General features: G+C 39.0%; 3 protein-coding genes across 4 annotated transcripts in view; 2 read left to right on the top strand and 1 right to left on the bottom strand.

The window, feature by feature from the left end:
* Window positions 1-4,018, top strand: part of LOC136836048 (uncharacterized) — a 456,830-nt gene extending 452,812 nt beyond the window's left edge. The window contains exon 5 of the mRNA XM_067099936.1: window positions 780-4,018. Within this exon, the coding sequence (XP_066956037.1) occupies window positions 780-977 (198 nt within the window). The 3' untranslated portion in view covers window positions 978-4,018. The remainder of the gene's footprint in view (window positions 1-779) is intronic.
* A 277-nt stretch (window positions 4,019-4,295) lies between these two features.
* Window positions 4,296-12,500, top strand: part of LOC136836308 (leucine-rich PPR motif-containing protein, mitochondrial-like) — a 99,072-nt gene continuing 90,867 nt past the window's right edge. The window contains exon 1 of one of the 2 annotated variants that reach the window (XM_067100432.1): window positions 4,296-4,631. The gene's annotated coding sequence lies outside the window, so the exon portion shown is untranslated. The remainder of the gene's footprint in view (window positions 4,632-12,500) is intronic. The other variant, XM_067100436.1, reaches the window with a different exon arrangement.
* Window positions 7,790-12,500, bottom strand: part of LOC136836243 (microtubule-associated protein futsch-like) — a 28,091-nt gene continuing 23,380 nt past the window's right edge. Inside the window, exon 3 of the mRNA XM_067100249.1 lies at window positions 7,790-7,879. Within this exon, the coding sequence (XP_066956350.1) occupies window positions 7,790-7,879 (90 nt within the window). The remainder of the gene's footprint in view (window positions 7,880-12,500) is intronic.

Genomic DNA, 12,500 nt, shown 5'->3' on the forward strand with positions numbered 1-12,500 from the left:
TGAGTGATGAGCCCATAACCTTTAAAGAGAGAGAGAGAGAGAGAGAGAGAGAGAGAGAGAGAGAGAGAGAGAGAGAGAGAGAGAGAGAGACCCTCTGGAGAGAGAGAGCAAAAGGTTAAAGGTCGTTTGGGGTCCGCCATCATCGATAGGATAGTTTTTCCTTACAAACTCTACAGAGAGTCAGCATAATCTCAGTCAATGTATTATATATATATATATATATATATATAGTTTATATGTATATATATAAACTCTATATAGAGAGTCATATAATAAATATATATCCAATGTATATTTATATATATATATATATATATATATATATATATATATATATATATATATATATATATATATATATATATATATATATATATATATAGATAGAGAGAGAGAGAGAGAGAGAGAGAGAGAGAGAGAGAGAGAGAGAGGGGGCAAATTCGTTACCGAGCAGTTAGTAATACAACCTTTTCCTTATGTCGATTTCTTTATTGCTGTCTATCTTTTCACGAAACCGAAATCCGTCTACATTAGTCGAGGCTTTTGTTGTTAGATGCTCTCTCTCTCTCTCTCTCTCTCTCTCTCTCTCTCTCTCTCTCTCTCTCAGCTAGAATTCTTTTTCTTTATCATCTTATTCATCATCGTCATCATCATCATCATCACGTAGGTGTTTTAGCTTGTCAAAACTGTATAGATCAATTTTAAGTCCATAGAAATGATCCCCATGTATAAGTAAATGAATTCCTTGTTATTAAATGCTTCTTCCTCTTCCTCCCCAGATCAACCTGGACCCTGGCACCAGAGCGCAGATCGCCAAGTCCCTGGACTGCCCGGACAAATGCATTTTCGATGCTGCCCAGAAGCGCGTCCAAGCCCTCATGGAATCGGACGCCTACCTGCGGTTCCTGCAATCGGAACTCTATAAGGAGCTCCTCCACCCAGAGACCTCCCCTTCCTCCAACCCCGAGACGTTATAGGACTCTTGAAGGAGAAACGCCGTTAAATCCTGTCTTTCTTTCTGAGATGGAGGAAGCACGTTAGAAGGAGAGAGTTGTCCTTTTAGCTGCAGAGAACATCTCCCGAAAAACAACAAAAAACGTCGAAGAAGAAGAAGAAGAAGTTGTTGTTTCACGTCGCGTCAGCCTCAGGTCGTGACGACAAAGATGATCTTGACGTTGATGACGATCGAATAACAGACAAAAAGAAGACGATGTGTTTCCTCACCCAGTGTCGGATGGAAACCACCGCTGGGTGTGCGCAGGCGCGCGCGCTCGCTAGCACACATCGAAATCTCCTTCCCTGCGATCTCCTTGCGTAGAGGGAGGTGGTGGAGTCCAAAAAAAAAAAAAACGTTGAAATGACGACGACCATTCCTAACCATTCCTTTCTTATCGCTAATGAATATCCAATGCATTGTGGATCAGGTTGTTATGTGGGGGTCACCCCGCCCTATTTATATATACATATATATTGTTAATATATTTATTTAAAGAAAAAGTAATGTTGTAGATGAGGTGCATTTAGTCGGCTCCCCTCTCCCCTTCCCCCCTTAAAAAGAAGTGGATTTTGTTGTGGTGTCAACAGACATTTTGTATTTTGTACTTAACTCAGACTAAAGTTGATCGAATTTGATTCGCGATGTCTTTTTCCTACGAGAGTGACGTAGATAACTTCCGTTTTGTTCGATCTGTTCTTTTCAGTGACCACTTAGCCCCGCCCGCTGTTTCCGTTGGAATAATATCATTCGCTGTAATCAGTATCCATGCATATACAGTATATATATATTTCTTTGTCGATTTGATTGTTAACTGTTTGTGAAGCCAGCAAGAAGGAGAAGAAGCTGTCGCTTTTTTCGCTCGACGGAATTTGCGTCATTGATAAGAAGAAGAATGATGTCAATTAGGAGACCGCAGAGCAGCCTGGGATTGCACGCGGGGCATGAATGACTGAGAGTTGTTCCATTCGCCCGTGGTGGCGGAATGGCCGCGCGCGGCTTCTTCGGCGGCGACTCGAAGACAGTGACGGAAAGGCGCTGTCCTCCGGAAGAACCCCCCACACTTCCATCCCTCGAGGTCATCGTCGGTCCTGCCCGACGACGACCTCTCCTGACTGTGATACCCGGGGCCCGGCTGTCTCTCTCCTCTTCACTCAGGGGTGGGCAGCGGGTCCCTCCAAAGTGTGGGCCTCTTACATGTAGCTAGTCAGATTCAGGTGTTGTCCCGTGCAGGCCGAACGGGGCACACCCGCTCTTGTACCAAAGACTTTAAAAAAAAAAAAAAATAATCGTTTTGTTTATTCTTGAAGAATGTGCACCAGTAAGCTTGTACTGAGCTATGACCGTGTAAAATATTTATTATTCTATTTTCTAGTGGTTTATGCTACCTTGTAGAAATACAAGTCAGACTTTGTAAGCGTATTTTACGCATTAAAACGACTGATCGTTGTAGAACCAGAAAATCCGAGAGAGTCAGGCTATAACGAGATGAAGACCACTTCATCTTTCAGGAAGAAGAAGAAGAAAAAGAAGAAATAGTTTGTTGGTCGGTTGTTGAAACGGTGCCCGCAAAGGTCCTCCTCGCTCGGGGGCCGGAACGAGTAGCACCCAACTAGTCAAAGAAAGGTCAATTTCTTAAACTCTCTTTTCCACCTGCGCTTCGACCAGTTGACTGTGCGTCTAAGGAGCCGTTTCTTGTCAGTTTTTACTTTGCGAGCGCTCGTCCCTCGCCAGCATCTTACGATGACGATGATCAAGAGTCAATTATCCAAGTGAAAAGAAAACGCCATAGTTGCAATTCTTGATGAAAATCACTCGGCGATTGCAAGTGACTGTCGAACCCGCTCCTGGAATCAAGAGCTTGTAAAGATTTAATTTATTGAATAAGTTATTGACATTAGTCATTAGATGGCCCGTTGTATCCTTCCCGCCCCCCACCCCCAGCCCCCCACGAAAGAAAATAACAATGTAAGGATTTGTGGTAGGATGGCGCGCAAGGAACGAAAGTGTTTTTGTAAAGGATCGCGAGGGAGAGTTTCCTGACGAGTCAACCCTTCGTCGGGCAGCAGCTCTCCGTGGCTTCCTGTAAATCTGTCTGTGGCCGATTCCTTGCCTCCATTCTATCCTTCGCAAAACCTTTCCAAAATGGTAATGATAGATGTCGCCAAGTGTGTAATATTTCACATTCCAACTCTAGCGCCAACGAGCGGTTCCCTGAGTGTCCCAAAAAAAAAAAGAAAGCAAGACTGTCACTTAGTATCGGTTCATCATATTCCCCCCTCCGAGGGAGAGGAAAAAAAAATCCTCCGTAGTAACAATACTCAATACTTCCCTTTTTCCGCGAGAGCATATAATGTATAATCATGTGTTTATAACCAGCAAGTAATAATACGTACAGTAATGTAACCATTAGCGGTTAGATCCCGCTCCCTCGAACGATTAACGATCGGACTCTATCTCGATGGCAGCTCCAGGGACTGTTCTCGTCATGACGTTGTAGTAGTGTGGTTCAGTCGTTCTTTTCGTTTTCGGTTCGGAACTCTTAGGAACATTTTGATTCACATTTTAAGTGTCAGCTCAACAGATAATGTAGAAGCAAAGATAAAATCCTCTTCCTCCAGCCTCTTCCATTTTAAAAGATATAAAAGAACGTCCTGTGTATATTCATCTCATATATGTATGTGTATTGTATATATATGCCAAGTATATATGTATGCATACGTATATGGTCCAGTGATATTTCATTCAAAAAAAAAATTTTAAGATGTAGAGTTTTTTAGGATCCCAAAACTGTTGTCTGGTGGGATCTCGCGTAAACAAACCATCGACCTCTCACTCCCATTCACCCCCCCTCCCCCCAACACCTCCGCCATCCCCAGAATCATGGACCACGTCCCCATCTCCTCATACCTCCAGCTACCAACACACCTCTCCGAATGATGTAGATAGCCTATGACCCTGTACAAAATACTGTGAATTTCTGACTGAGTATTTAGTTTACATAATAAATATTTAACAGTATCATCCATGTGTATCATTCCTGTTGTTCCTTTCTGGTTTTCCATAACCGTAATTCAAAAAGAAGAATGGCTTTGATTACTTCCTTGGCCAAGAACAAATGGAATTTGTTCTCTTAGTCCATAAAAAGATATTATTGCTACACTGTGGCACAGAAGAGCAATTGATTTCATGACAGAAGAGTTGAGACGAGAAAGCATACATTCCAGAATGCTGTCAGTATTCATATAAAATCTTTTTTCAAAACATAATTATGGTCAAGACTTAGTGGATTCTGGTTTTCCAACTGCTATCTAAGACTACCCAATTGTAGTTTGGTTCGAGGTACTATGGGGTAAAGAACCCTCTAAGCTTTTGCCAAAGACTATACCGAACGCACCACCAGTGCCAGTGGACCAGTTAGGTCCCAGGTTCAGTGACGTGATGTGTAAACAAACGTTCAAGGAACAATATGCAAGATTGCCCAAAGGGGAGAAACGTAAACGTTGGCAAGATATTGTTCAAACGTTTATAACGATAAGTGCTAGGGTGGAAAAAACAATGGTTGCTCCAAGTAGCGTAACAAGAGCTAAGGTCATCGACATTTTCCGTGTAGACAGCGAGGTTCCCCAGAGGCAAGGTAAGTTCAGTGACCTTAATGAAAAAAGAGATGAGAAGGCTGAATGGCTCGGGATGCTTATACACCCGAAAACCCTAAGCCTAATTCATACCAAGCGCATAAGTCTAGGTTTCTCGGGTCTACGAGTTCCAGAAGACTAATTTCAATACTCGTGAGTTACTATTTGCAAATTATAGTCGTAAATAATTGTAATTTATGGTTGGCTCTGTTTTCTTTCTCTTAATGCTAAACAGTATGATTTTAGACCCAGAATATGTGAAGGAATACTTACGAACATTCCGTTAAAATACGAAGATCCTGTTCAGCGGTTTGTTGATAATTATGGAAGCATTTCGTCCAGCGCTGGATAATGAATCATGCTAAATTATGTCTCAGGGCTTGGCCTTCAGGTATGTAACAATATTGCCCAGCCCTTGCTCATAAATTATCCTAAGTATTGCTCGGCGTCTCAACTCTTTTTACATTCAAATCAGAAATGAGTTAGACAAACAGCGCGCTTTGCTGTTTGTAAGGGCCCTTCCCAACCCACCCCCAGCTGATACCTCCTTGTCTCCGTCTCTCACGCGTTAACGTTATTTCAAATGTCCCTCCCATTATTGCAGAAAGACCGAATGTAAAACATTCCTTGTTAATATGTTGGAATGACTCAAGGTCTTTTACGCATCTCGTGTTGGTTAGATAAGAACAAAATTAATGGGCGGGACGAGGCTTCGCTAAACTTCGAGAATTGAATGTCAGGTTATTTGTAGGTCGGGAAGTACTCTATTTAATTGAGACTTAAGTACTTGAGCACCAGCTTACATTATTCATTCGTTTGAAAGCTTTGTTCTGTATTTCAAAATGACTCGTGACAAGTAGGTGGGGATTTAGAAAAGGACGGATTTGGGCGGATTTACTAAAGCGTTCCTTGACGTCATCAGTCTAATAATGTAACGTGAAATACCAGAAGTATTGCAGTTTAAATGTGCCACATTAGTACTAGCGTACATGTGCAGCTAAAAATACCGTTTAATACAAGGGACGGCAAGTATAAACAAGTTCATTTAGTAATGTAACATCGTTGTTCATCTCAGCTTAATCGTTTGTAGGAGCTGCCGTTTTTAACGAGCCTTTTCCAGTCCAGGTGTTTCTTCCTTGTGTCCTCCTCTAATTTATTCCCTCGACGCCCGCCCCCCCCCCCCCGCCCTGTCTTCATTATTTCTCCTGCAGCATGTAGCGCGTTATCTCCCTCTCCCCTCACGTGCCCAGACCATCTCGGTCTCGACTCTTGAGCTTTCTTTGACACTTCACAGACTTCCCTGATTCCCGGATGTGCTCATCTCATATATCCTATCGCTTCTCATCACCCCACGATCCAACTGAGCGTCCATATTTTTTTGCCAAGTTTAACTTTTTTTCTGTTTTCTTTGATTTTAGCCTTTACCCACTGGAAAGTGGACCTAGCTACATATTGCTTCTTATAATAGTAGGATCAACATTGTATTTGACGTGACCAAATTGATTAGGCCTTTTAACCTAAACGGTGTATTATGCGCCAGATAGATAGTTGTCTGTGGTTTGTTGTAGTGCGCGGTAGAGAAAGGCGTGGGGCTAGCAACTCCATGTCATTAATTTTGAGGACAGGAATGTTAGATGTTAATGAACCACCCTCCTGTATATAGTATATATATATATATAGATATAGATATATATATATATATATATATATGTATGTATATATATATATATAATATATATATATAGATTAGATATAGATATAGATATATATATATATATATATATATATATATATAGATATAGATTATATAGATATATAGATATAGATATAGATTAGATATAGATATATATATATATATATATATATATACATACATATATATATATATACATACACATATACTTACATACAACCCAGACTATGAAAAAAGGCACCATTGTTACTACTAGTTTATTATGCCAACGTTTCACGACAGTTGCTATCGTCGCATTTTCAAGGTCAAAATTATTAAAAAAAACTTCTTACAAAAAATAACATTAAAATATCGATATGTGCACATAAATTATAAAACAAATAAAAGCAGAGGGAATAGGCACAGGACATACCTAAACCACAGAAGTAATAAAACATTCTCAAGAACCCAGCAAGAGCAAGAAAGGACGGGAGAAGGAAAACATAAACAAAAGGTTAAGCGATAAACAGTTGAACAGAGGTTGTTTGAGTATTCAGTGCTGGGACCGTCTTCTTTAAAATAACAGATTCAAGTATACTGAGGTCATTTTCGTTTTGGGCTTGCTCCGTTATTGAAAATCTTTATAATTAATTAATAAAATATCGGTTTTGCACAATTTTACACGATTTCTTGTATTTGAGTGCTCCGGGTTAGTCAGTTTACGTACAGTTCTGTAACTTATACCTTTATGGGAATCTTCCCATGCGAATCAGTAGTAGCCTCCTCGTGCATTCGACGTAAGTCCCACGGTTACATAATGGGGGCACGTATTTATAAACAATGTTCGAAGACAAAAGATGGCTAAGACGATCCTTGAAATTAAATAGCGATCCAATAGTGCGTGGATTCTTTGGAATAAGTTTCACGTCTACAGCTGAGAACGTTGTTTGGAATATGGCAAAACATTTCTTCCAAAAGGTATTGTCATTTAAGTAGGGAAAATTAGCATAAATTTTCATTTTTGGCACAGTTGTGATGGTAGGAGCCGGACTCATTCTGGCACTCAACATTTTATTGGGCCTTCCGGAGACCAGCCTGTTAGAAAAACAGTTATATATTCTTGAAATAAGTTAAGGATGTAACTTCATCGGGAAACATGCCCCAGGTTGAGGAATGAGTAAAAGCTGTATGTAATGAAGTTGAAATAGCATTCATTTTGAAGTTGAAAAAGCAGGAACTATAGAAATTCAATCCTTAACCCTGTAAAAGTACTTTTTCGGAATACACCTGTGCAGAAACCATTGCTGTCTCTGGAGACAAGGACATCGAGGAAAGGGATATCATTCGTCTCCCTCTCCAGAGTAAACTTGATATTTGGATGCTGGCTGTTAAATTAACAAATTCTAAAAACATTTTCTGCGTCGTGCTCCTGTCGAAACAGAGCAAACGTGTCGTCTACGTACCTCCGGTGAAATAAAGGAAGGCAGCTCAGGGGACGGTTATCCCCTCCACCAGGGAGGCCATGAATATATTCGCCATGGTGGGTCCCAGAGGCGACAGTATTGCAACCCCTTCCACCTGCATATACAGAGTTCTATTAAAAATAAAGGCCGTGTCCAGCATGGCCAGTTCTAAAAATTGTTTAGGTAACGTTCGTTTAGAACGATTAAATCAGGAGTCAGGGTCAGGGAACATATGATTTAAAATTATTTCGACGGTTCGAACACTAGTGAAGAGAGATTCAATGTGAAGGCTAGCCATGAGTAAATCTGAATCCTGAATGACGATTTCTTCTTTAAGCGTTTGCAGCCTTGAAAATGCGGCGACGGCAACTGTCGTGAAGCGGTGGCATAATAAACTAGTAGCAACAATGGTGCCTTTTCCCTTCGCCTTCGAGATTGCAACCTGAGTCGAGACTCACCCTATTTGGAGATTATATATATATATATATATATATATATATATATATACACACAGTATATATATATATATATATATACAGTATATATATACATACATACACACATATATTATATATATATAATAATATAATATATATATATATATATATATATATATATAAATATATATATATATAAAAAATGAAATCATTAGAAAGAGAAACAATTGAGTTCTTGCAGCACTCCATTGTTTCTCTTCCTTTGTGGATTTTGTCTTTATATTCATATATTCATATATATATATATATATATATATATATATATATACATATACAATATGTATATATAAAATCACTCACTCGCCTCTTTTTTTTCTGAGACGAATGACCTCATGTTCGCCGGAAAATAATATGCGATGGGGTTGCTAGCCACTTGCGCTTTCCTGAATCGCTTTGGAGCAAACCACAGCCGACTGATTACCGTGTACATAATACACCGTTTACGTCAAAAGAACTAATTTATTGCACCGCCTGTGCAGGTGCTCGCCGAAGCATGTCTCATATTAACTGGCTGAAAGCATTTTAGATGTTTAACTTTCCGTCGTAATGTGATTGCAGAAAATTCTCCAACTGCGCAGACCGTGACTCTTATCTCTTTTTTTTCTGTTTCTTCTTTGTTTAACTGTTTCTTCTAATCCCGACGTGTAAGAAGTGGGTCTAAAATCAATTTTAGGCTTGGGAACCACTTATGCACCTTACTCTCCCTCCAGGACTAGATAAAAGATGAAAAAAAATGACGCTTTGCTTTAAAAATTGATAGTTGTAGATGCTTCATGCTTTTTTACCCCGTGTTGCCAAGTTGCATCAATAAAATACATTTTCAAGGAGCATTTGTTCCAAGTAACATTTGACCCTTGGAGGCTTGACATGAAACACTCAGGTCTACAAAAAAAAAAAAAGTTAGTGTAAACAAGCATTACTGAACGACACAAGAAGTAAGAATATAAACTAGAAGCAGTGGTTCTCGACCAGGGGGGAGTTTCAGAGTTTCAGGGCGAGGGATGTGATCACAGATTGGCAGGCTCAAATTGGCCCTAGGACAACACAAAAACTCAAAACCCAGTGTGCATCGGTCCGCACAACTGAGAGGTCACGATGTGCCTTCTCTCTCTCCGCTAGCTTGCGTGTTTGTGTTAGTATTTTGTTGCATATTATCGACATGCCCCTTTGAGGCAGAAAATTTGGAAAGGGGCGGGGTGGGGGGGGGGCGAAATGACATTCTGACGTATGGTGAAAGGGTGCATGGGCCAAAAAATTTTGAGAACCACCGAACTAGAGACGGCTGACATTTCACAATTAGCGTCGAAGAAGTAGCATAGCTATTCCTGTGTTGACCTTAGCAAGAAAACTCGATTATTTAGAACCGACCTTCAAGTTACTTCACAATTTGTGATCAGGGGAATTCGCTCGAAATGAAATAGGTTGTGATGATTCCTGTACGCGGTTATATTACTTGGTAATGGAATACGTTTGCTGGTATAGTGGTTAGTGTCGTGGCATGCCACTCAGAAGTTGCGGGTTCGCGTCTCCCCCAGGGCGATGAAAAATCACTGGCCCTGTATCATGATCAGTTTTTACTGCAGTGCGGGGTCTGCGGGGGGAGGCTGAAACCAACACTCTTGGGAAGCTTGAATTTCAAGTCATTGGCTCCTGTGTGCTTGCTCCGTGTGAACAGGTTTCATCTACTGAAATAATAATAATAATAATAATAATAATAATAATAATAATAATGACAATACACAACAATAATAATACTAACTAAAAGCACAAGCCAAAGCATGTACAGTCATTCAAAATGTTTTGCAACATGTTCCAGAAGTTTTTTGTTCACCTAACAGTAATTTGTTCTTTTGATATTTACAAGGAAATGTAATTTTCTATTCGATTTTGGTTATTAATCATACGGTTAACAATATAAAAAGAATGGTGAGGAAAATCATATTACGAAAAAATGACGAAACATTTTGAAAATTTCATCAGATGATTGGGCAAAAGAGTCAAAGAAGAAACTATATTTCGAATCCAGATAAAAGCTTATTGACTAATAAATAATATTTATTAACCATCAATGAAATTATGTATAAATAAAGAAAGAAAGAATTCAACCATTATTTCGTCAAAAACAAAAGAAAAAATCTCATAACGTCGTATGTTATCGTGTGACTCCACATTCGGCAGGAAAGTTTAACTGTCTCGTCACTAAGTTGACCACAGTCATTAGCTTGCATAAGACTAATGTTTCTATCGTAGATATTGTCGGCAGCTTAGCGTAAATAAACAACCATGTAAGTAGAGGGATACAACAACAGAGAGAACGAGGAAACATGATAAATTCATTGTAAAAACCGGAGACAACCATTGTTGCACTACTGTTATATCATCATCGGATGATCACTGAAGGAGCCTCCGCCTAATCCCCCCTGACTACCGATGTTGCTATAAAGAGAGAACATTACGCTCTCCTTCAAGTTGCTGCTCAAACCATCCTTAACAGGCTACATGAGACCAAGATATTATTTCATCATACTCCTGTCAAGAAACACTTCATATCAGCGAAACACAAAGAATAGAGGCTAGGGTTTGCGTTATAATATAATCCAGTGGCCGATGATTTCTGTACGAGTCATCTTTTGCGATGAGGAGGAGACATTCTCCACTGATGAGCATGGTAGTCTTCATCACTGCTGGCATTTAGCATTAACTAAATTAATGTTGAACTTCTAGCTAATTTTAATTCTTTAGAAACTTAGATAATAAGAAATACAAAATTAGGCGTTATATATTCAGTTAACTTCATAGGAGGCATCAAAATGATAGGCCTAAGTAGCAATGAAAGAAATAAGAAATTACACATGATAACGGCATTATATATAAAATGTGTGTGCGATTATATTCTATGTATTACAAAAATAGACGTGAAGTCTGTTAGTCTAGTTCAGTATATTTTATATTAAGTTTCACTAGTTCACAATATACATAGGATTAGTCATTCAAAAATTTAATTAATAATAATGTGAAGCAAATCTTTACAAAAGTCATATTTGTTGATGTTAATAAGACTAATAGTTCAACTTGTAACAATCAATAGGCCTATGCCTACAAAGTTCACATATGAAGGAGATAAACCAACGATAGTCATGGCAGTTGGAGATGAAAATATTAAAACATAATAACAGTGATGACCTCTGAAGTATTACAGTAACATCTTTAATTAAGTAAAATATGACAACAGTAAGCAGTATCAGAAAAAGCCCTGTTTAAGGGAAACTGCAGGTAATTTCTCGGACCCACCACTAGTGTTCAGTTGTTTCACGCGCTTACAACTGAGTTGCCAAATAGCGCCAGATGTCGCTATTATAAGCTGTTGTCCGAAAAGTTTTGAAGTATGTTGCAAAACTTTTTTGAGTGATTGTACATATCATTTATTAATAAAAAGAATTGTTGATCAATATAGAAAAGGATGTATATAATGCAGTACGGAGATAATTAAAGATTTACTGAGAAAAATTTGAAAGTTTTCCTTCTCTTGTTGTTTGAAAAATTTATTGTGTTTTTTGTTTGTTATATTTTTAGAAATTTTATGTCTTTTGTTTGTTTTTTGAGAAATTTACTGTCTTTCGTTTTTTTTTTTTTGAGAAATTTACCGTCTTTTGTTTATGTTTCTGGAGAAATTTGTCGTCTTTTTTGTTTTCTGAGAAATTTACTGTCTTTTGTTTACGTTTTTTTTTTTCAGAAATTTGCCGTCTTTTTTGGTTTTTGAGAAAATTACCGTCTTTTGTTCCTGTTTTCTGAGTTTACCACCTTTTATATTTTCACATCCATCCCCGAGGGGTTGGTACTAAACACGCCGCCCTTCGGAAACTTCTTGTAGGGGGTTAGTGCCGTCAGTGCACCTCACGCGGTGCACTGTAGGCATTGTTAAAGGTACTTTGCAGCGTCCCTTCGGCGCCTAGCTGCAGCCCCTTTCACTCCTTTTACTATACCTCCGTTCATATTCGTTGTTCCGTCTTACTTTCCACCCTCTCCTAACAACTGTTTCATAGTGTCACTGCAAGAATTTCCTCCTGTTACACCTCTCAAACCATATTTGGTGTCAGTTTCCCGTTCCAGCGCTGAATGACCTCAAAGGTGCCAGCGCTTTGCGTTTGGCCTGAATTTTATATTCCGTTCAATTAAGAGTATGTAAGGAACAACAACAAACTAAACAGCAAGCAAGACAATTGAATACATTCCTTAATG

This window comes from Macrobrachium rosenbergii, chromosome 56 (assembly GCF_040412425.1).
Source record: "Macrobrachium rosenbergii isolate ZJJX-2024 chromosome 56, ASM4041242v1, whole genome shotgun sequence".
Lineage (NCBI taxonomy): Eukaryota > Metazoa > Arthropoda > Malacostraca > Decapoda > Palaemonidae > Macrobrachium > Macrobrachium rosenbergii.